This window comes from Pichia membranifaciens (genome assembly GCF_001661235.1).
Source record: "Pichia membranifaciens NRRL Y-2026 unplaced genomic scaffold PICMEscaffold_3, whole genome shotgun sequence".
Classification (NCBI taxonomy): domain Eukaryota; kingdom Fungi; phylum Ascomycota; class Pichiomycetes; order Pichiales; family Pichiaceae; genus Pichia; species Pichia membranifaciens.
The window spans coordinates 1,570,303-1,591,135 of record NW_017566984.1 but is presented as its reverse complement, the minus strand read 5'-3'; the positions used below and the strand labels follow the sequence as shown (position 1 = coordinate 1,591,135).

General features: G+C 50.9%; 10 protein-coding genes and 1 non-coding gene across 11 annotated transcripts; 9 read left to right on the top strand and 2 right to left on the bottom strand.

Moving 5' to 3' along the window:
- Window positions 1–131: 131 nt before the first annotated feature.
- Window positions 132–1,820, top strand: PICMEDRAFT_11918 (hypothetical protein; the record flags this gene model as incomplete). The annotated part of the gene is made up of 1 exon (XM_019159856.1): window positions 132–1,820. The coding sequence occupies one exon, from the start codon at window positions 132–134 to the stop codon at window positions 1,818–1,820; it is 1,689 nt and encodes a 562-aa protein (XP_019018075.1).
- A 572-nt stretch (window positions 1,821–2,392) lies between these two features.
- Window positions 2,393–3,303, bottom strand: PICMEDRAFT_139707 (hypothetical protein). Its single transcript, XM_019160157.1, has one exon. The coding sequence runs from the start codon at window positions 3,027–3,029 to the stop codon at window positions 2,562–2,564; it is 468 nt and encodes a 155-aa protein (XP_019018074.1). The 5' UTR covers window positions 3,030–3,303; the 3' UTR covers window positions 2,393–2,561.
- On the top strand, window positions 3,057–3,824 carry PICMEDRAFT_72980 (hypothetical protein; the record flags this gene model as incomplete). The annotated part of the gene is made up of 1 exon (XM_019164351.1): window positions 3,057–3,824. The coding sequence occupies one exon, from the start codon at window positions 3,057–3,059 to the stop codon at window positions 3,822–3,824; it is 768 nt and encodes a 255-aa protein (XP_019018073.1).
- Window positions 3,825–4,541: 717 nt separating this feature from the next.
- Window positions 4,542–5,253, top strand: PICMEDRAFT_139723 (hypothetical protein). The gene is made up of 2 exons (XM_019160158.1): window positions 4,542–4,745; window positions 4,836–5,253. The coding sequence occupies exons 1-2, from the start codon at window positions 4,659–4,661 to the stop codon at window positions 5,178–5,180; spliced, it is 432 nt and encodes a 143-aa protein (XP_019018072.1). The 5' UTR covers window positions 4,542–4,658; the 3' UTR covers window positions 5,181–5,253.
- On the bottom strand, window positions 4,842–7,121 carry PICMEDRAFT_16755 (hypothetical protein). Its single transcript, XM_019161331.1, has one exon. It carries the CDS (start codon window positions 7,009–7,011, stop codon window positions 5,326–5,328), a length of 1,686 nt encoding a protein of 561 aa, XP_019018071.1. The 5' UTR covers window positions 7,012–7,121; the 3' UTR covers window positions 4,842–5,325.
- A 1,724-nt stretch (window positions 7,122–8,845) lies between these two features.
- PICMEDRAFT_t86 lies at window positions 8,846–8,919 on the top strand. The gene has a single exon. It is a non-coding gene; the product is annotated as a tRNA-Asn (tRNA).
- A 680-nt stretch (window positions 8,920–9,599) lies between these two features.
- PICMEDRAFT_72977 (hypothetical protein) lies at window positions 9,600–10,910 on the top strand (the record flags this gene model as incomplete). Its single annotated transcript, XM_019164350.1, has 1 exon — window positions 9,600–10,910. The coding sequence occupies one exon, from the start codon at window positions 9,600–9,602 to the stop codon at window positions 10,908–10,910; it is 1,311 nt and encodes a 436-aa protein (XP_019018070.1).
- A 3,319-nt stretch (window positions 10,911–14,229) lies between these two features.
- PICMEDRAFT_72975 (hypothetical protein) lies at window positions 14,230–15,576 on the top strand (the record flags this gene model as incomplete). Its single annotated transcript, XM_019164349.1, has 1 exon — window positions 14,230–15,576. One exon carries the CDS (start codon window positions 14,230–14,232, stop codon window positions 15,574–15,576), a length of 1,347 nt encoding a protein of 448 aa, XP_019018069.1.
- An 87-nt stretch (window positions 15,577–15,663) lies between these two features.
- Window positions 15,664–16,850, top strand: PICMEDRAFT_139540 (hypothetical protein). The gene has a single exon (XM_019160151.1). It carries the CDS (start codon window positions 15,783–15,785, stop codon window positions 16,641–16,643), a length of 861 nt encoding a protein of 286 aa, XP_019018068.1. The 5' UTR covers window positions 15,664–15,782; the 3' UTR covers window positions 16,644–16,850.
- Window positions 16,851–17,030: 180 nt separating this feature from the next.
- Window positions 17,031–18,452, top strand: PICMEDRAFT_59142 (hypothetical protein; the record flags this gene model as incomplete). Its single annotated transcript, XM_019163346.1, has 1 exon — window positions 17,031–18,452. The coding sequence occupies one exon, from the start codon at window positions 17,031–17,033 to the stop codon at window positions 18,450–18,452; it is 1,422 nt and encodes a 473-aa protein (XP_019018067.1).
- A 182-nt stretch (window positions 18,453–18,634) lies between these two features.
- PICMEDRAFT_16750 (hypothetical protein) lies at window positions 18,635–20,813 on the top strand. Its single transcript, XM_019161330.1, has one exon. The coding sequence runs from the start codon at window positions 18,796–18,798 to the stop codon at window positions 20,734–20,736; it is 1,941 nt and encodes a 646-aa protein (XP_019018066.1). The 5' UTR covers window positions 18,635–18,795; the 3' UTR covers window positions 20,737–20,813.
- The last annotated feature ends 20 nt before the right edge of the window (window positions 20,814–20,833 follow it).

Sequence of the window (20,833 nt, the reverse complement as noted above, 5' to 3'; positions counted from 1 at the left end):
TTTTATGTTAAATCTTGCACCTATTTCAACTTATCAAACAAGTAATTGATCTGTACATAGTTTTTTATTTTAAAGGCTTTCTTTTTATACATACTTGCAAGAAGAAGATTGTCAAAGGCGCTAACACGAAAATGGCATTGCAGATTTCCCCAAAGGATACCGACTTGCTTTTAAAAAAGAAGAACGTTCTTTCCGCAGATGTTTTAGACAAGTATAGATATGCTGGTGAAATCACACAAACATGTTTGAGTTACCTCATTTCATTGATCAACGATTCATACCACCTAGGTAAGCACGAGCCGTACAGTGCTGCGGAGCTCTGTCTTCTTGGTGACAGTTTCATCCAGACTTTAGTGAATAGCAAATACAAAAAGGTGATTGAAAAAGGTATTGCACAACCAGTTACGTTGGATGTCAACGACATGATTGTTGGCTACTCTCCAGAGCTCACCGATGAATCCAACTTAACCTTCCAACCGGGCGACATTGTCACCATCAACCTTGGATGTCAGATCGACGGTTACACATCCAACTTGGCACACACGATTGTCATCTATCCCTCTGGTTTGACTGCACCAACCGGACCGTTATTGGGCGGACCGGCCGACGCAGTTTGTGCATCATATCTTGCGACAGAGACTGTGGTTTCCTTATTGGCATGTGCATTGAGTCCTGAAAAAATCCCCAACTCTTTACTAAGCGACAATTCTAATAGACATATAACGGGTTCGATGATAAGGAAGGTTGTTGATACCATTGCGCAGTCGTTCAATTGTGCGATTGTGCCAACGTCCAAGGTCAGAAGAATAAGGAGATTTTTGGCTGGCCAGGCCGAGGGTGTGGTTGCTGAAAGAGACTTCAAGGGTGTTGTGTGGTCCGAGATAGACCAAGAGAGCGATTTGTTGAAGAGAAGCAACTTCCAAGACGGCAGCGCTTCTGCCTCCTCTGGCAATACAGACCTATCGATAATCGACCAAACAAAGGGACGTAGCGACATCCAGAACCCAGACAAGGCGATTCCAACCGACGACTTTGTTGTTTCTGCCGGCGAGGTGTACACGGTGGACATCAAGATGGCTCCGATCGACAAGCAGGAGCCTGGTCTCGTCACCGTGGACTCTGGCGATGGCCGGGACAGAGGCGCCAAGCACTCCATTTTCATAAGAGACGTCTCCATGTCGGAGCAGTTGAAGTTGAGAAACAGCAGACGGTTGTTGTCGTTGGTAGACAAGGAGCAGTCTGTGTATCCGTTCAAGCTTGCGTACGTCTCGGAGAGCTTCCCGCTCGACAGCAAGAAGGACTTAGCCGAGCAGTTGGCCAAGATCGAGAAGGACGTGAAGATCTTCAGGTTCGGCCTGACCGAGTGCACAAACAAACAGCTGTTTGTTCCCAAGGCGGTTTTGTCGTGCAAGTTCATTCCGCTGCGCGAGGTCTTGAAGGTGCCTACGTCGACGGGGATCAACGGCTTCGACGCCAGCAACCCTGCGCTTCCCGGCATGGAGTTGCCGCTACCGAAGCTCGGCCTCACTGCGTTGAAGTTGAAGACGCTACTCAAGCACGGCCGCCCGGTCACCGTCTCCCGGTTCCTCTCCACCGTGGCTTTGAGCCCCGACGCCGGCTGTGTCAGGCTCAGTGGGGGCAACAAGACCTTCACCCCTAGCTGGGTCCACTCCGACTACCAACTACAGGGTCCTGTGGCGGCCGCCGTTGGCGAGCTTGCTGCCCTTGTACAGGACGAACGGTTTGGTCTCAAGATCGACGAGTGCCGCGTCATGGACCTCAGCGCCGTCGCCGCCAACGACGACGCAATGGAGGAGTAGAAACCGGGAGATACCTCTCCAGATGTCCACTGTCCAACTGTCCATGTGTCTATGTATCCGTGTATATGTATCCTGTACCTTTCTAACGCATCCAACAGAGGCATGTGCTGCTTACGTAATGATTACGTCAGCGTCGCCCCGCCGCCGCAGACCCCGGTCTGGACCGGTGCACGGGTGCCGCGCCGCGCCCGCCCCCCCCCCTCCGCTGCCATTTTCCGGCCCGGGTCTGCTGCGGGGGTCGGCCCGTTCTGGCGCCCTGCAGCGTGAAGACGTGCCGGCTGCCGGGAGCGCTCTCGCAGGTCCGCACGCTTTGTTTTTTTTTTGGAGCGCCTGTTGCGGTGTTGTGTTGTTGCCCTCCGCGGCGCCTGGGGCAGGCGGCGCATGGAGCAGAGGCAGAGTGGTGAGGCAGGCAGGGGGGCCGGGAGCAGTAGTAGTAGTAGTAGTTAGAGCTGGTGTGTACGTCTGTGTTGAGCAAGGCTGTCAGGGCGGGGTGATAGGGTGTTTGTTGACAGCCAGTGCAAACACACGACACGACACGACACACCGCAGCACATCACAACACGTATGTAGGGTCCAGGCAGGTGTGCCGCCCAGGCGCAGCAGGCAAGGAGCAGAAGCAGGGCAGGGACAGACAGGGACGAGAAGCAGGAGGAGCAGACAGGGGCAGACAGACAGATGGAGTACTGCTGGCGGCTGCTGCCGCCAGCAGTGGAGCAGAGAGCAGGGAGCAGGGAGCAGGGATCAGACAGCAGAGAGCAATGGATGAGCAGTCAGCACAGCAGGAGAGAAGCAGTGGACGTGAACAACAAGGGCGGATCGGATCGAGAGCAGTTGTCTGCGCAGGACGTTGCAATTGCTACAGCAGGGCACGACAGGCAGCCGTTGGAGCTGTGCAGTGGTGTTCTGTAGGGTGGCAGCAGCGATGGCGGCAACGCCGGGCGTCCGATCCGTCGAGATCAGCTGCTGTGCGGAGCGTGCAGCGGGGCTACGTGGACAGCTGCTGCTGCTGCTGCAATTGCAGCCGGTGGTGCTGTCCACCTCCGCCGCCGGCGTCCCCACGTCTGTCTCCACGCCCCCGTTTCCTGCTGTCAGTGGCTCAGAAGAAGTGACAGCTTGCCCATCTGTCTGTCTGGCTGAGCTTTCCTTCTCACACAACGCTGCGACCTGTCGCGCAGCACACAGCAAGCTAACACAAGCAAATACTAACATTATCTTTTGACCACAGAACTCGACAACATGACATTATCACGTGAAGACTCTGTTTATTTGGCTAAGTTGGCCGAACAAGCTGAGAGATATGAGGAAATGGTTGAAAACATGAAGGCCGTTGCCTCCTCTGGCCAAGAATTGTCCATCGAAGAAAGAAACCTCTTGTCGGTCGCGTACAAAAACGTGATTGGTGCCAGAAGAGCCTCATGGAGAATCGTCTCTTCCATCGAGCAGAAGGAAGAGCAGAAGGGCAACGAGTCCCAGGTCAAACTCATAAGAGACTACAGAAGTAAAATCGAATTAGAATTGACAAATATCTGTGACGACATCTTGAACGTCTTGAACGAGCATTTGATTCCAACTGCCCAGTCCGGTGAATCCAAGGTCTTCTACTACAAGATGAAGGGTGACTACCACAGATATCTGGCCGAATTCGCCGTCGGCGACAAGAGAAAGGGTGCCGCAGACGCCTCCTTGGAAGCCTACAAGGCTGCCTCCGAGGTCGCCGTCACCGAGTTACCTCCAACTCACCCAATCAGATTAGGTTTGGCTTTGAACTTCTCCGTCTTCTACTACGAAATCTTGAACTCCCCAGACAAGGCTTGTCATTTGGCCAAGCAAGCATTCGACGATGCAATTGCCGAGTTGGACACCTTGTCCGAAGAGTCCTACAAAGATTCCACCTTGATCATGCAATTGCTTAGAGATAACTTAACCTTATGGACCTCCGACATGTCTGAAGCTGGCCAGGAAGACGCAAACGCAGCTCCAGCTGAAAAGCAAGATGAAAATTAAGTTAAATGTTAGTTTGTTTCTAATCTCTAAAATGATCGAGATGAAGGAAAACATGAACGAATGCCTCGGAATGAAATTGAAATGAAAATGAACCCAGTCAATGAATGGTTTAACACGCTTAACTCAAGAGTAGAAACAAAATCAAAAAAAAATCAAAAAAAATATACATATATATTCAATTCCTTTCAATCAATTCGAATACAATAAACCAAATAATTTCTTTCTTCATTTGCTGAACCTAAACATTTCTTTCCCTCTTTCCCACCTCTTCTTCTGTTTTCCTTTGTTTTGTTGTTTTGTTTTATCAACATCTTTATACTTTTTTACTTAACTGACTTGATTCTTCTTTTTATTAACTATTATTATCATCGTTAAATATAACCAAATAATGCTCTTTCTCCATCACCATGTTAGAAGCCTGGCTTTATTTTGACTTTTTCATCATTCTCCATCTTTCATACTTCATCTTCCTTCCTATATTTTCTATCCTCTATCTTCCCCCTCCCTCATTTTCTTTCTTCTTCCTCTTCCTTTTTTTCCCTGTCTTCCTGTTTCCATTCCCAGTTCGGGCCTCCACTCCACCATGGCTCTCCTTGTAATCGCCGTTGTGGGTCCCGGCCCCGTTCTGCGATCTTTTGTATATTTATCGATTAGCAGAATATCTCAAAATCTAAAGAGGAAAGCGCGTTGGGAGGAGACGCTGCTTGCCCGACAGGGAGAGGTAGAAGGTCTTCTTCAGCTGACGTGAAGTAGGCGGTCTTCATTCCTGGCTGTAGGTCTGTGCGTTCTTGCCTCTTACTAGCAGACTAGACACTCCGCCACTCACAAATCACAATGGAAACAATCAACCTAGATGACTCCGTGGAGCCACGGTACGGCTTTGTTTTTAAGGGAGTCAACCTCTTGGTTGCATTTTTATCTGTATGTGCACAATGAACACACCACATTCGACCTAGCACAAAATACTAACAGAATGCTGTACTTTTTTCTGTTCTCTTTCTTTTTCTACAGGTCGCCTGCGGATTGACCGAGCTTTTCTCCAGATTTGACTACTTCTTCCAGGGGATTTTCGTCATTGGAATCGGGATCCTCATCGGTTACTTAGAATTCCGTATCCCGCCAAAGCTTTTCACCTATGCTTCTTCGTTCTTCTCCTTCCTTGGGAGAGGCGCCATCTACATGTTGATTGCAGTGCTGAACATGCATGGCTCTTTCATCAGATATATTATTGCGTTGGTCCTTTTGTTAATCGGCGTCTTTTACGTTGTATTGGAGTTCCTGCCCTCCATCCACCCTCCTGCAAACATGCAGGGAGAACAGGGCTTGAGCAATGACATCCTTGACGACGTGATTTAGAGCAGAATCACCACGTTGTTTCTATTAGTTGTTCTATAAATATATACTGTGCGTTTCAGAAAATAAACGGATACTAAGCAATTCAAGCCGAAGGGAATTGGATCGGATCAGTTCAGATCGGGCCGAAGCACTTTCTATAGCGTCATCAATCATCACGGTCGTCAACTGGTTTAAGTCCTTGGTCTTTAATGGTCAAGTTTGAAACAAGACAGTACCCCATACAGCCCATCCACACATAGAAAATAGTCTTAATGCTTTTCATGTACAACGCGCGTAGATATTCAGCCTGCTCCGCGGTGTACAAGGTCAAGTTGATCTTGGAATACACAAGCTTCTTCAACTGCACAATCTCCTCGTTGCTAAAGTATTTGTTGCCCGATATTGACAGTTGGCTAGAGATGGTGTTGGCAATGATGGTCGAGGATATTGCAAGACTGATGGCACCCCCTAAAGAACGTAGAAGGTTTCTGGTAGATATCACCGTTGCTCTGTCCTTCTTATACGAATGAGCCTGTGCGGCAACCAGGGTCGGCTGGAATATGCAACCCACTCCCAAACCATTGAGGATCATCGTAATGATGTTCAACCCGTAATTGTTTGTGCTCGACCAAAGATTCAAAAGTCCTAGCGCTAGCATCCACATGCAATAGCCAAACCATGTCACATGCCAGTAGTGTTTTGTCCTTGAGATGAGTTGCCCAGAGCCTACAGAAGAGAGACATTGAGGGACAACCATTGCCAAGAAAAAGCATGATGTGTGCAAAACGGAGTAGTTCTTCACAACTTCAAAGTAGTAAGGGTAGTAGTAAATTGCGCTGAAGTAGCACATTCCAAAAAAGAAATTCTGTGAAAGCAACACAGTCAATGAGAGGTTTGCAGAAAAAAGCCGCAAGGGAACCATCGGTAGCTTTGCCACTCTGTATTCAACGAACAAAAAGACAAACACAAACGTCCCCCCAATAGTGAGCATTGCAATTGTAAAGGCACTATTCCATTCAAAAGTAGACCCACCTCCACTGATAGGGATCAAAAGAAAAATAATTGCAATAGAACTTGATAAAAATCCAAAGTAGTCGATGTTCTTGAGCTTCTCCTGAATTGTATTATCTGGCTTTGTGTATGGTACGATTTTGAAGACAGAGATGGTTGCACAGAGGATGATCGGAAAAAGAGTGAAGTAAAACTTCCGCCACGAAGAATGCTCAATGAATCCCGCAGCAATAAAGGGACCAATGGCATTCCCTAAGCCTACAAATGCTCCAAGAATACCCTGATACTTCCCCCGCTGTTCTAACGTGACAATATCCGAAACAATGACCGTCGTTAACGACGTGATCCCTCCGGTGCCTATACCGCAGAAAGCCCGACAAATGTAAAACTGTGTTGGTGTCTGTGATAACCCACAGCCAAGGTCAAAGAAAGCCAACACTACCATCGATGCTATCAATGTATACTTCCTTGAAAAGATGTCACTGAACCGGCCAAACAGAATGGCAAACACCGTTGTGCTGATCAACGAAGATGTACCAGCCCACGATATCGTCTGGTGTGCATGCAAGTCGTCCGCAATATATGGCAACGCCACAGTAACTCCCGTTTGGTCAACGAACGCTAGAAACAAGCCAATAGTCATGGAAAGAAACACAATGATGAGCTTCCTCTTTGAGAGGAGGTTCTCATGTGAGTCTGCCATCCTTTGCGCAAGATCCCCAGTGGTCTTTGTGTGCTGCAGCACTGCCTTCTCTTTCTCCAGATCTGAGAAGTCTCGAAAATCACCAGAGTTTAGCATTGTAACTGGATTGTCCACCCCTTGCTGTAATTTTTCAGCCATTATTTTACCGTTTCCATCTAACACGGTGCTATTGGTATTTTGACTATGCATAGCGCTGTGACAAAAAAAATTAAACTTAATTGAAGCATTGTATCTTCTCCATTAGAAAAGATTCAGGTGAGACAGCAGCAGAAATTATCCGATGGGAATCGAGTTGAAAGAACAACCCTTCTATTTATGTATGCCCGTTTCATCCTGCAGCTTCTATCACCGAGGGCACGAAATCGCTCACCTGAAAAAAAAAACGGTCTGCAAACAGTAATTTTTTCTTATCTTTGGGAGGATGAAAACCGACGCTGTTTGTCCAAAAATTAAGCTAATAAGTAGGCAAATGGTAGGCGAAGGGTTGCCGACAAGACTAATGCTGTGGTTGCTCTTTTGGTCTTGTGTTTTGCTTTCAATTTCATTGTGAGAGCAGGACCAAAAACGGAGAACTAAAGCCAACAGAGCACGAGACCGAGGTGTCGGAGTATCTCCGAGAGGTGCGGAAAAGCCTTTTCCGCAGCGTAGTAAAGACGGAGACGTTCCTAGCCAAAGCCATTGATGAGGAGAGCAGGCGGAAGCAAGGCGGAGCAAGACCGAGTTGCAAGCGGGCTAGGTGCAAGTGGCAGTAGCTAAGGGGACACAGTTACGGTACGTACTCAAACTGAGCTGTTAGTGTGGCGTGAAATCATGACCATCGTTATGGTGCATGATCTTTGATACGTCTATAGAAATTAAATTTTCCGTTCGGCCTGTTGGAGCCCGCCAAAGTTCATGAAAATGGACGGTTTTCACTCAATATTTGTTCTATATTTTACCACTTTTAGCTTTATTGTGAAAAATTTGAGGTAAGCATGGTACTGCAGTAATATCTAAAGATATATTTATTATACACCGGTATTGTAGACGCGTTCACCCCAGCATTGGCTTGCGCCAATTGTGCAAATGATAACTATGTCTTGCAGATTATAAATAAGGCAATCTTCAACTATTATGACTACCAACTTGTGTCTGACCTGGAGACTACATTTCACGCTCTTTTATCCATCTTAACCAGACTGCCGCCCATTACCCTTTCGACAGAATTAAGTATGCACATCTTGAGCAAAATTTTAACCTTTTCCACACAGTTCTTATCAAAAGATTCATGGTTTGTTTTGTACAATTCAAATGTGATTATACCCTGAATATACGCGTATCAAGAAAATAACAAACTTAAGAAGTGGAAACTTTGAGCTCTAGATTTTATTAGCCACGATAGATAAACTTTAACAGGTATTGATTTGATGAGACTTGTCTGTCCTGGTTAATGTATCCAGATTTTATGGTTTTATTTCTTGTGTTGCTACTTATCCGAAATTTTTATGTTATGTATAACTTACTGAACGCTGAACTATCCTGGTAAACATAGTTATATCTCAAGGTTTCCTTTTCTTTATTTATCAGTTATTTAATACACATCAAGTATATTTAACACACTAATACACTCAGTATCTTATATATAAATTAAGTGGGAAAACGACTTGTAATTAAAAACTTGTTATTCTTTCCGGATTCGACTTATCCTGATGCCTCATGATCACCAGAATTTGATCCATGTGTTGCAATCTCATAGATTTCTTTGAGATTTTATCTCTTCCGTATTATTGCTTCTGTATTGTCTATTCCGTCTTATCTCTTGCTTATGACTATATTTTTTTCACTCACAGCATTACATTAAACAATATCACATGTGATTTACCGACAATCCTTCAAGCATGCTTATATCCAGCCATACTACGTAAGCAATTTTAGCTTTTAGATTATTAATACATTAGCTGTAACTCTTCCAGCCCCCTTGAAAGCCGTAAATGACTGGATGGCCAAGTTGGTTAAGGCGTGCGACTGTTAATCGCAAGATCGTGAGTTCAACCCTCACTCCGGTCGGATTTTTTAAACTGGTCTCTTTTTTACCCCCTGTTATGAGGAAAAACGCGCTAGTGCGTCGAGTTGAATCTGAAGATTTCCCCTTTTTGTGTAATACACTTATCGATGTGCATCGCTGTGCATCGATGTGCATTGTTTTGTAATGTTTGATACTGTTTCATAATGTTTAGCATTGTTTGACACTGTTTTAACTTGGCATATCATTGTAATGGGAAAACCAACCACAGAATAGGCCCGCATTTTTCGAGACTGTGGACACCGCCGCTCATGTGGAGTCAAGTGATAACAGGGCAATAAATCTGGACTAGCAGACACGAACTATACCGTGTTTGCCTGATTTCAGAGGCACGTATTATCCACGAGGTAATGGAATGGACCAGCGTTGGAGTTGGAGGTGGTGCAAACTATGCAACCATGTGACCTAAGTACACTTCTCTGTCTCTTTTCTCATTTTTTATTCTTTAGACATCTTTTCTTTGGCCATCAATAGATATATCAGTTACAAGCAACAGTTGACTTCTCATCTAGAGAGACAGACAAGGATAAGAATCTGACAAGAGGCTAAGAAGCGTGGGGAAATTAGGAGCTGAAAGGTGGTTGTTATAACAAAAAGTTAGACTGAATTTTCCAATCTATAGTCATAGTGTATAATATCAAGGTATTGAATGACATAGAAGAAAATGAGTTATGACAACATACTAGGCCTTGACAGTTTCAGTGAGGCAGACTCCTCTTTTATTTTTGCAACAGAAGAAACATCACAGCCAAACCCAGCTCTTAACCTCAATAGTGAACCATTGTTTGAAGATGAAAGTAGTGGAGAAGAGGAGGCTATTGAAGCTCAGAGACTGAGAGATTTAGACCATCAGAGTGAAACGCCAGAAAGAGAACCATTGAGAGTGATCTATAATCTGAATAGACACAAACCTTTCAAAAATAGAGGAAGGAAAAGTAAGGACAAGTTTGTATTTGATCCAAAATTGTCTGCGCTTGAAAATTTGAGAAAGATACCAGCATTCGAAGATATAGAGGATATGTTCATTCCAAAAAATGGATTATTTGAAACAGAAAACCAGTTGGAAGAGTATCAGAATGCTGTGTACAAAAATATGGTCTGTAAAGAGTATGCTACACTTAGATCGTACTTCTGCGTTCTACGACAATTTAAGAACTTCATTGAAGAGACGACAGATCGACCATATGCGTCAAACACTGATACGACGATTTCAAATTTTGTCGAGTTTATCAACAATCACAGTAAAAAAGACTCTGACAATGAGGACGTTGAAAACAATCATAATGATAATGGGAATGAAGCTGAACCGAATAACCTAGATTTGGACCTGGACGAAATGGATAAGGAAAATAGAGATCCAAATTCTAACTCGGACGATGTTGAAGAGAATTTTAGACAAAGTAAGAGGAGATTGAGCAGTGTCAATCGGGAAGCATTGAAAGCAACAAAATTTTCAGGTTCTTCATTCAAACAGCTTAATGCGGCTTTCAAGCTCTTGTATACCTCGGTATTCAACAAACACATGCGGGATGATAGTATGTTCATCTCATTTCTCGCAGAGAAGGGACATCAGGAAAAGTCTATTAAGATTAGTGACAAAAACAGGGCTTTGCTGAGCTCTAAAAAAAGCTGCTCTTTTTCCTACGAAGAATACTGTAGGTTGATGAGAAGACAATATAAAAACATGTCGGCACTTTTACCTTCTGAACTTTCATTTGACTCTCAAGAGAGTGCCCCACGGGTCTCCAGTATGGAAAGTTCATCAAACGAGGGAAGTACCGACAGAGATGTGAATACAAATACGAATCAGCAGACGGGGGAAGGGCAGTGCCTGAGGGATCCGGAAAGTGAGAGAGAAGATTACAGGAATAGGATGAAGATTGCAGTAGGTATGGTTGAGAAATTCACCGACTTATCGTCATCTCCCTATATGATGCTGGTTGAATTTGCACTATCTTTCACTTGCTTATTCTGAGATACCACGAAGAAGGGGATTGAAATCCAGCATATTGCTGCCAATATGACGGGGATGCCCAACACGTCGAGTCAAATGGGGCTTTCCATAGTAAGGGTCAAAGAGAGAGTGAAGTCGATCAAAAAGGGTTTCTTTTCATCCTTCATTTTAAGACACAGAGATCCTGTGATGTGTCCCGTTCTGGCTGTGTCAATGCTGATGTTTATGAAATTGAGAACACAGGAGCAGTTTGACAAACTGAACGAGGGTGGTAAACGGTGGTACAATGAGCTTCTGATGGGGCATAGTTACAGTACATCAAAGGCCAATATCGAGAAGGCATTTGCTGAGGAGCATTTGGTGATTGCATCCAAGACACATGCTGGGAGAAACGCAGGTGCAATCTATGCGAACGAGAAAGGTTGTGACCACAAGCAGTTGTTAGCAGCTGCTGGGTGGTCGACGATGAAGGAAAGAAGTGAATACACGTATATCCAGAGGTCAAGTTCGGACATTCTCAACGTCATGGCCGGCTTCGAGGTGAAGGATGTGTATCACGTTGAGAGATCACATATACCTGTGCCTGCAACACTGAAGGATAAAGTTTTCCCGTGGATGAGTGGATACACTTGGGAAAAAGAGATGAATGGTCTCAAGAAGACGATGGAGTTCTATGCAGAAGTGCTACTGCAGGACATGCCGTTCATTTTTAAGCAGCAGCCGGACAATTGTCTGAAGTTCGTCGAGCCCTTTTGCACACTTGAGTTCCAAGAGTTTGAGAAAACAGTTCTTGAGAAAACTCAAAGTGTGAGTAATGAGGAGGAGACCGTGCATTCAGATGATTTGAGGAGAGAGATCCAGGACCTGAAAGAAAAGAGGAAGGTAGACTCGGGGAAGATCGATACGATGATGTCGCTTTTGAATGAGATACACCGCAAGCAGTGCCATCACGACATCCGGGAGATTTCTTTGCAGAATGGATACGACATCATCAACACAAGCATGCGCACTGCGGAGGTGCATGTGCAGAAGTTGTTGCAGAAGTTCTACTCCGACATGAACGAGCAGTTCAAGGCCGCCACGCGGGAGATGAAGAATCAGATGGAGGTGACGAACGGGCTGATCGAGGAATTTCTCGGGGTGATGGTGACGATGCGAGGCGTGCGTGAGGACCACGAGAACAAGTTGCGGGTCATCAACGGGATTTTGTCGGCACTGGAGAGTCGGTCGACGACAATGGAGAGAACGATTCGGACCTTTGAGAGCTCGGAGGTGGCCCAAAGCATACTATCTCTGGGCGCCGCTGCGGCCAAGGCTGGGAAGGGAGATGGCGATGCTGCTGCAGAGGGCGATACCAGTGTTGCGGACGTCACGTTGGTGAACAGCGACGAGGCCGAAGCGCCTGCCGAGGCGCCTGCCGAGGAGGAGACACCCGACAGCGGAGAGCCGCAAAGGAAGAAGGCCCGGACCAGTGCCGACACCGGCATTGACAGTGCTGCTGCCCCCGCCAGCCCTGCCGGTGGCGCTGCCGGGGCATACAAGTACGACTCGAAAATGCCCTTTTCCAAGTTCATTGCAGACTGGTTCTGCGGGTGTGCGGAGTCGGAGCACGTTCCGTTGGTGGACATCCGCACGCAGTGCCGGGGCTGGATCAAGCACAACAAGCCCAACAGCTACTCGCGGTACCGGAAGGTGGCGCTGCTGCTGCGGGAGCTGTTTGGCGCTGTTGTCGACGAGTCGGCGGCGCTGCGGCAGATCGACCGGGTGATGGCTGTGGCAGCGGCGGAGACGCAGACAACGGTGCCCCCAAGAGTGCGCTACGTGCTGCAGGACGTGGGGAAGCTCTCTACGTTTCTCATTGGCAGCGATCCGGAGGGAAAGAGTTTGTGGCCGAGCGCAGCGGACCGCAGTCAGGTGTTGAAGGATGCGATTGTGCGTGCGTGGGAGCAGTGCAAGACGGACTGACCAGGTCCGGGAGAGGACAATAACCCGAGGCGAGGCGAGGAGCCAGGCGGAGACGAATAGGTGGGGAAGAAAAAAGTCCTCGGGCACGGGGTGCGGGGCCCGGATAATCCGGGCGTACTGCTGCCGCCGGCGGCTGCGGCGGGGGAGTTTTTCCGAGATGAGGAGGGGGCGAGAGGGGAAAAAAAATTTCAGCCAACGGCGGAGTGATGCGCCAGACGTCTTCGGGGGTGGCGGCGGCAGATGTTTAGGATGTAGTAGTATAATGTATTAATGGGTTATTTAGAGGGTGTGAATACACACGGGGGAGGAAGCAGAGAGTGGCGATTAGGAAAGAGTTATGGGTGTAGCAGGGCGCGTGGCGGGGTCCGCCGGGGGACGCTCAGTTCTTCTTGTTGACCGAGAGGTCGAAGACGCCGCCGCCGAAGACGGACGAGAAGACGGACGACGAGTTCTGTCTCTGCATGGCGTTGGAGCGGATCTGGTTCATGATCTGCTTCTCCTTCTCTGCGCCGTAGTTGAGTCTGGCCTTCTGTGCCTCGGACTCGGTGCTGTTCTGGGTCTCTTGCTTCTGGGAGAACATGGCGGGGACTGTGGGGAGTGTGTGTGAGTGTGTGTGGGCTGGCGGGTGCTTGTGGGACTGGTGCAAGAGCAACGCAGAGCACCACAGGGCACAGCAGACGGCCTGGAGAGAAAAAACAGGCGAAAAGGGGAGTATTTATTTATGTGTGCTGCTGCGGTCACGGCCAGGGCAGGTGTGGAAAAACAGGCTGGCAGCAGTCCGCGCCGGGCGGGGCGGCCCGTTTCTCCGCGGCGCCAGCGCAGCAGAATCAGTCACCGCTGCGCTGCCGCTAGCAACTCCGAGCGCGGAGTCACGGTGCGCGCGACGCACGCCGGGGGGCCAAGTCAGCGCGCGGCGCGGAACGAGCACCGCCACGTCCGGATTTGCAAGGGGTGCGACGCGTCGGTGGCGCCACCGACGCGTCGATGCTTCCGGCAGTACCGACGCGTCGACGGCTACTCCCCCCACCACGGCGGCTGCCCGATTGGGACGCGGGCGATAAGCGCCGCCCCGGCGTCGGCGGCAGGCGCAAGCGGCCGGCGGCCCGCTCTGACTCACCGCCGGCCGCTCTGGCGGCCGGGGGCGGCGGCGGCGGCGAAAACGGGCGGTGGTTGGTTATCTGGCGGCGGCCCGGCGTCGAGACGCATCCAGGGTCCAGGGCCCGGCGTCGACGTGCCAGGAAGGTTGTCGTCTTTGCAAAGTGTCCCCTTTTTCTCCAGACTGGTGTTCTCTTGCAGGTCTACTGTGTGAGGACGTGCATAGTCAGCTCAGAGTCTAGGACCTTCAGCCGACAAACACACCACACACACAATCACCATGTCCGCCAAGCAAATCCTCCTTCTCGGCTCGGGTTTCGTCGCCCAGCCTACCGTGGACATCCTCGCCAAGCAGCCCGGCGTCGAGGTCACCATTGGGTGCAGAACCATCGAGTCCGCCAAGGCGCTCGCCGGCGACAAGGCCAAGGCGATCTCCGTGGACGCAACAAACCAGCAGGAACTGGACGAGGTGGTCAAGAACTACGACCTGGTGATCTCGCTCATCCCGTACATCTACCACGCCAACGTGGTGCGTGCGGCAATTGCGTCGGGCCACACCGACGTGGTGACTACGTCGTACATCAACCCAACGCTCCGGTCGCTGGAGCCGGAGATCAAGAAGGCCGGCATCGTCGTGATGAACGAGATCGGCCTCGACCCGGGCATCGACCACTTGTACGCGGTCAAGACCATCGATGAGGTCCACCGCGAGGGCGGCAAGATCACGTCCTTCCTCTCCTACTGCGGAGGCTTGCCTGCGCCAGAGGACTCGGACAACCCCCTCGGATACAAGTTCTCCTGGTCGTCCCGCGGGGTTCTTCTTGCCTTGAGAAACTCCGCCAAGTACTTCAAGGACGGCAAGGAGGTGTCCATTGCCGCCGAAGACTTGATGTCCTCCGCCAAGCCTTACTTCATCTACCCGGGTTACGCGCTCGTGTGCTACCCGAACAGAGACTCCACCACCTACAAGGAGCTCTACGGCATCCCAGAGGCCGAGACCGTCATCAGAGGCACCTTGAGATTCCAGGGCTTCCCAGAGTTCGTCAAGGTCCTCGTCGACATGGGCTTCCTCAAGGACGAGCCTAGCGAGATCTTCGCCAAGCCGGTCGCATGGAACAAGGCTGTCGCCGAGTACATTGGCGCCAAGTCCGCCTCCGAGGACGACATTGTCGCCAAGATCGACGAGCTCACCAAGTTCAAGGACGACGCCGACAGAGAGAGAATCCTTGCTGGCCTCAAGTGGTTGGGCATGTTCTCCGACACCGCCATCACCCCAAGAGGCAACCCATTGGACACCCTCTGCGCCACCTTGGAGGAGCTCATGCAGTACAGCGACAACGAGAGAGATCTTGTCGTCTTGCAGCACAAGTTCGGCATCGAGTGGGCCGACGGCAAGAAGGAGACCAGAACCTCCACCTTGGTCGACTACGGTGTCCCAGGCGGCTACTCCTCCATGGCTAAGTTGGTCGGTGTTCCATGTGCCGTTGCCGTTCTCGAGGTCCTCAAGCACCAGGGCGCCTTCGCCAAGCCAGGCTTGTACGCCCCAATGACTCCGGAAATCAACAACCCTATCATGAAGACCTTGAAGGACGATTACGGCATCTTCTTGACCGAAAAGACCTTGTAATTGTGTTCGTTCCAGTATAATTGCGTAGCAAAGACATTTCTTCTATCCCCATCTCCGCCTATCTCGCTCGCCTGTTTTTACCGCACGCGCTGGCCTGTTGCACCCTTCAAGAGGCCTTCTCTTCCTGCTGCACCGGCAGCTCCAGAACCACGGGGCAGCTCCGGCTTCGGCCTCGACAACCGCTACCCACCACAAACTCAGAGACCATGTTCAGAGGGCTGAAGAACATAGCGTCGGACATCCGCAGCGAGGTCTCCTCCACGGAGCAGACGGTGTACGCCCACACCCACTCGCACTCGCAATCGAGCACGGGCTCGGGCTCAGCACGCACAAAGAGGTTCCTGCCCAACTCTCTCAGCAAACACAGCAGCAACGGCACCAATGGCGGCGCCAACGGCAACGGCAGGGGGAAGTCCAAGTACAGACTCGACGAGGAGCTCGACGGACGCACAGAGGACGACACTGTCGTGCACCGGGCGCTCGTGAGGTACTTCCGAGAACAGGGCAAGGCCGTGCCGGCCTATCTTGGCGGCAGCACTGTTTCCCGCTCCGCCGGACCTTCTGCGTCCACTTCCGTCTCCACAACCTCACATGCGCCTAGAGACGGCACTTCGAGGTTTTCCCACGGCTCCCGCAGGTCCCACGGCTCCCGGAACTCGTACGGGTCAGTCCCGACGTCGCCCTCTGCTTCGACGTCTTCTCCAGAACCCGTCCAGACCCAACCGCACGCTCCACGCGTGGCACCTGTGCCGCAGCAGTACAGCGCAAATGCTTCCACCGCAGCACAGAGTCTGAACCAGGGCCGTCCCGGCCTGGCCAAGGCCGGAAGCGACGATTACAGGTTCAGCAATCACCGAGAGCGTCCTGCGCTGCAGCATCGGGCCCAATCGCAGCAGCAGCAGCAGCAGCAGCAGCAACAGAGAACAGCCCCGCTCAACGGCAACAGCGTCAGCAGCACCACCACCAACGGCGGCGGCACCAGCCCCCGGCTACACAGTCGCTTCAGCAGTGGCGGCGGCGGCAGCATCAGCGGCAGCAGCAGGTTTGGCAGACGCGTGCAGTCCTAATGGGCCTTCTTCCTGTCCTGTCCTTTCCTGTTCTATTCTATCCTTCTTTCTCTCTAATATGTACCCTATATCGCCAAAACGACTCGCTGGAAACCCGCGACAGCACTTTTGCAACAGCCATGAAACAACGCGGCGAAAAGGAACAAGAGGAAAAGAGGGTGTTGCGATGTTGCTGTTGTATCACAACTTGGTTTTTGTTGTTGTTAACGGGTTCCAGATGATGTTTTGGCTGGCAGATATAGAAGATCAGGCAGCTAGCAGGACATGACAGCAGGCGAAGAGAACAAGCACGCAGCACATGTGGATGGTAGCGGGGCCGACGAGCATGGCGAGGACGAGTACTTGTCGAGAAAGGCGTTGCAGCGGTACATGCACACAACGAAAGTGATGCAGGAGCAGGGGAAGAAGCCGGAGGATGCCAGCAAGGCGGCGGAGAAGGACAAGGAGGGCGGTAAAAGCGGTAACAGCGGTAGCGGCATTGCCACGGAGAAGGAAAGCGACAAACAGGGTGGCAATGAGGAGCACGACTTCGAAAACATTCTGCGGCTCGACAGTAATGGTGACGCGGGGGCAGACGGAGACGGAGATGACAAGCTGCTGAGCAAGCTTGTCGACGAGTCCAAGCGCAAGAGAGGCGGAGACGAAGAGGAAGACGGAGATGGTGACCGAAACGACGTGGAGGTTCTGGAGGACGACGATGACGATGATGACGACGACCTAGTCGCCAGTACAGGGAACGGGCTCCTCGAGAGCTTGACGACCGATATCGAGAAGTACCACAAGAAGGTCCAATTGAAGAAGAAGTTCGACAACTCTGCGCTGGTTATGGAGAAGAAGATCTCGCACGAGCTCGGCAGGGCTGCGGAGGCAGAGACGGGAGCCTCGGCAGAGGAAGACGAGGAGGAGCTCAACAAGAAGAGGGCACGGAGCACTGGCACGGGCAGCGACAGCAAGGAGCAGATGGAGCTTGACGACGAGGACGGCGAGAGTGCGTACAAGCGGAGCAAGACCCCGATGGCCGGACGGAAGGTGTCTTCGTGGACAAAGGCGGAGGACGACGCAATAGTGTACTACAAGGAGGAGATGAAGTACTCGTGGAAGAAGATCGAGGAGCTGCTCGAGAAGAAGCACTCGTGGCAGGCGATCCAGATGCGGTACTTGCGGAACCACAAGTCCCGGAACGACGAGTGGTCACGGTACATGGAGATCAAGTTGATCAACGCGATCCGCAAGGACTGGGAAAACAGGTGGAAGCGCATCAGCGCCGATCTCGGCAGAGACTTCGGCACTGAGCGGTGCACAACCAAGAATATCGAGATCTGCAAGAAGATGGAGCTGCCGTACTACAACAACGTCTTCAAGAACAAGGAGGTCACCGTCGGGTACAAGAACCAGTTCAACGACATCAAGGACGCCGAGGCCCACAAGAAGTTGATGTTGGTCTACATGGGCTTGGACTCCATCACCTACGAGGACAGCGACAACGAAGACAAGGGTCTGCTCCCGCACGACGCGGACGAAGGCGACGCTGGTGACGCCAGCACGGGCGCCGATGCTGCCGATGCCGATGCTATTGCCAAAACCACAGGCGGCCCCACCACCACTGCCAGCGCCGCCGCTGATGGCGGTCCAGACGACGGCGGAAAGACCGACATCCACATGAACATGAACATGAACATGGGCATGATGGGCATGAACATGGGCATGAATATCGACGATGACGAGAACGACGTCCACGTCGCCGACATCGACACCGCCAACGTCGACCCCGCTATCACCGGGGAGAGTATTACCAAGGACGACGCCTGACATGGTGCCCCCTTCCCCGATTCTGTATTATCTGTATATCTATCTATCGACATATCTATCTACCCACCCGTCTATCTATCCATCTGCCCCCATTTGGCCATCTGGCGATTTCCGGTTCTGTTGCAACGGGGCACGAAAAAGAAAAGGCTCGCCATCCGCGGGCTCAGACCTGACGATAGTGACGGTGTGATGGGGAAGAGCAGAGGAGGAAGAAGAGGGAGACGGTGTTCTGTGTGCACAGACGGGTGTTCTGCAGAGAAATCAGGGGCGTAGTGACGTGAGTTAGCACACACCCGGGACAGAGAGCACCAGGAACGGAGACAAGCAAGGTTTTAGCGCAAAAATGGGTCTCAAGAAGCTGTTCAAACCGCCTAAGGACATTGACGACAAGGGGACGAAGGAGCTTTTGCGGAAGAACGGGGTAGTGGTGAGAGACGACATGAACTACCACCGCAAGAAGTTTAAGTTTGGTGAGTTTGGGAAGTTCTCCGAGCAGCAGGCACAGAACCTGGACACGACGTTGAGACCGGTACTTCCTAACTCGCAGACCGGACAGGCAAACTACGATCCAGCGGCAAACCAGGCGGACTCTAACCAGGGCTACGGGTACGACGAGTACGCCAGCAACTTTAGAGGGCAGGGCAGATCGGGCCAGCCAAATGGCGCTTCGAATTCGTACTCGTACTCGTACTCGGGCGGGTATTCAAACCCGGACTACGGCAACGGCAACAGCTACGGCAGGGGCGGAAGCAACTCGTACGGTTATGGTTACGACGACTCGACGGCGTACAGCTCGAGGACCGCACGAAATCCATCCGAAAGGGCCACGAAAGCCAGACAGAATGGTGACGGGACTCCGCAACGAAGACCCAAACAAAACAACTATCCATCGTACTCGTCTTCGACATCGACGTCGACCTCGACGAACTCCTACGGCTACCAGCCGCCAGTGGCCAGCTCAAGTGGAAATAGCGCTAGAAACGAGGTTGAAAACAGCAGCAATACAGGCCCAGGCAATGGATACGGGTACGAACCTTCCATCAACAATTACTCGGGCTCAAACGGCTACGGCTTCGACCCGTACGCAGATACTGCAGTGACGGCTAACTCCGTTGACGCCGTCACCCCGTTGACCAAAACGAAGACTTCGAACACCACTGTTACACAATCAACGTACGACCCTTATGCGCCAGGTGAGGAGCCCCATGCCGATAGTGCCGGCGCAGGTACCTCTGCGTCTGCGTCTGCGTCTGCGTTACAAGATAGCAGTGGTGGATATGGCGCAGGTTACGGGTCTTATGAACCTGATGTGAACGACTACGGAGAGGCCGATGACAACGCCACGGTGACCGGAGAACAGGTCAACGGTCTCGCGTCAGGCATGCAGGAGCTACAGTTGCAAAAGGAACAAACGCGGCAAACGCAACAAACCCAAGACCAGGACTTCGATCCATATGGGCCATCTGCAACGTTGCAGACACAGACGACAACTACTACCGACCTGGATTTGAACGCATACGAACCGACTCCCGAGATGCAAGAACAGAGCGTGCCCTACGACGAGGACGAGTTCGAAGAGGACGTGGATGAGGACGAGGAGGAGTTGAACCGGATACAGCGGCAGACGAAGGACGTCCGTGAGGACACGGTCAATTTGTCACGGACGCTTGTCGACAATTTAGGACAGGCCAACGTCACGGCGACCAACACTTTGGGTGTTCTGGGTAATCAACGTGAAAAGGTGTACGAGATGCAGAACAACATTGGCACAATGAAGGTGCAGCAGCGGTTTGTGGACGACCACGTCAAAGATCTAGAGCATTACAACCGTAGTTTGTTCCACATCAAGGTCAACAACCCGTTCACGAGGAACTCCAGAAGGAAGGCGAAGGACCAGGCGTTTTTGGCGCAGCGACAGGCCGACCGGGCGAACAAGGACCAGTTGAACAGCGAGCTCTACCAGTCCCAGCGGGCTATCATGGACCAGTTGAAAAACGACAACATCAAGTCCGAGTTGCAGGAGAAGTATGACTACGACCGGCGTGTGAAGGAGGCCGCCAAGTACTTGACGAAGGACCACGACGAGGAGGACGAACGCATGGAGGTGGAGATTGCGGCCAACGTTGAGCATGCCCAGAAGCTGGCCAACAACTTGAAGAAGAAGGCCATGTTGATGAACAGCGAGATCCAGCAGCAGAACGACGACTTACACGACGTGAGTGGGAACGTCGACTACATGGACGACAAAGTCGTTATGACCACGAGGCGCATCCGTGGCATCTAATATATATTCATAGCACACTTTGTCACGTATGTATTTACACTACTGATTAGTAATTCCCGATATACCGGGTTCACCACCTCTTTCGTTAACTGCTGCT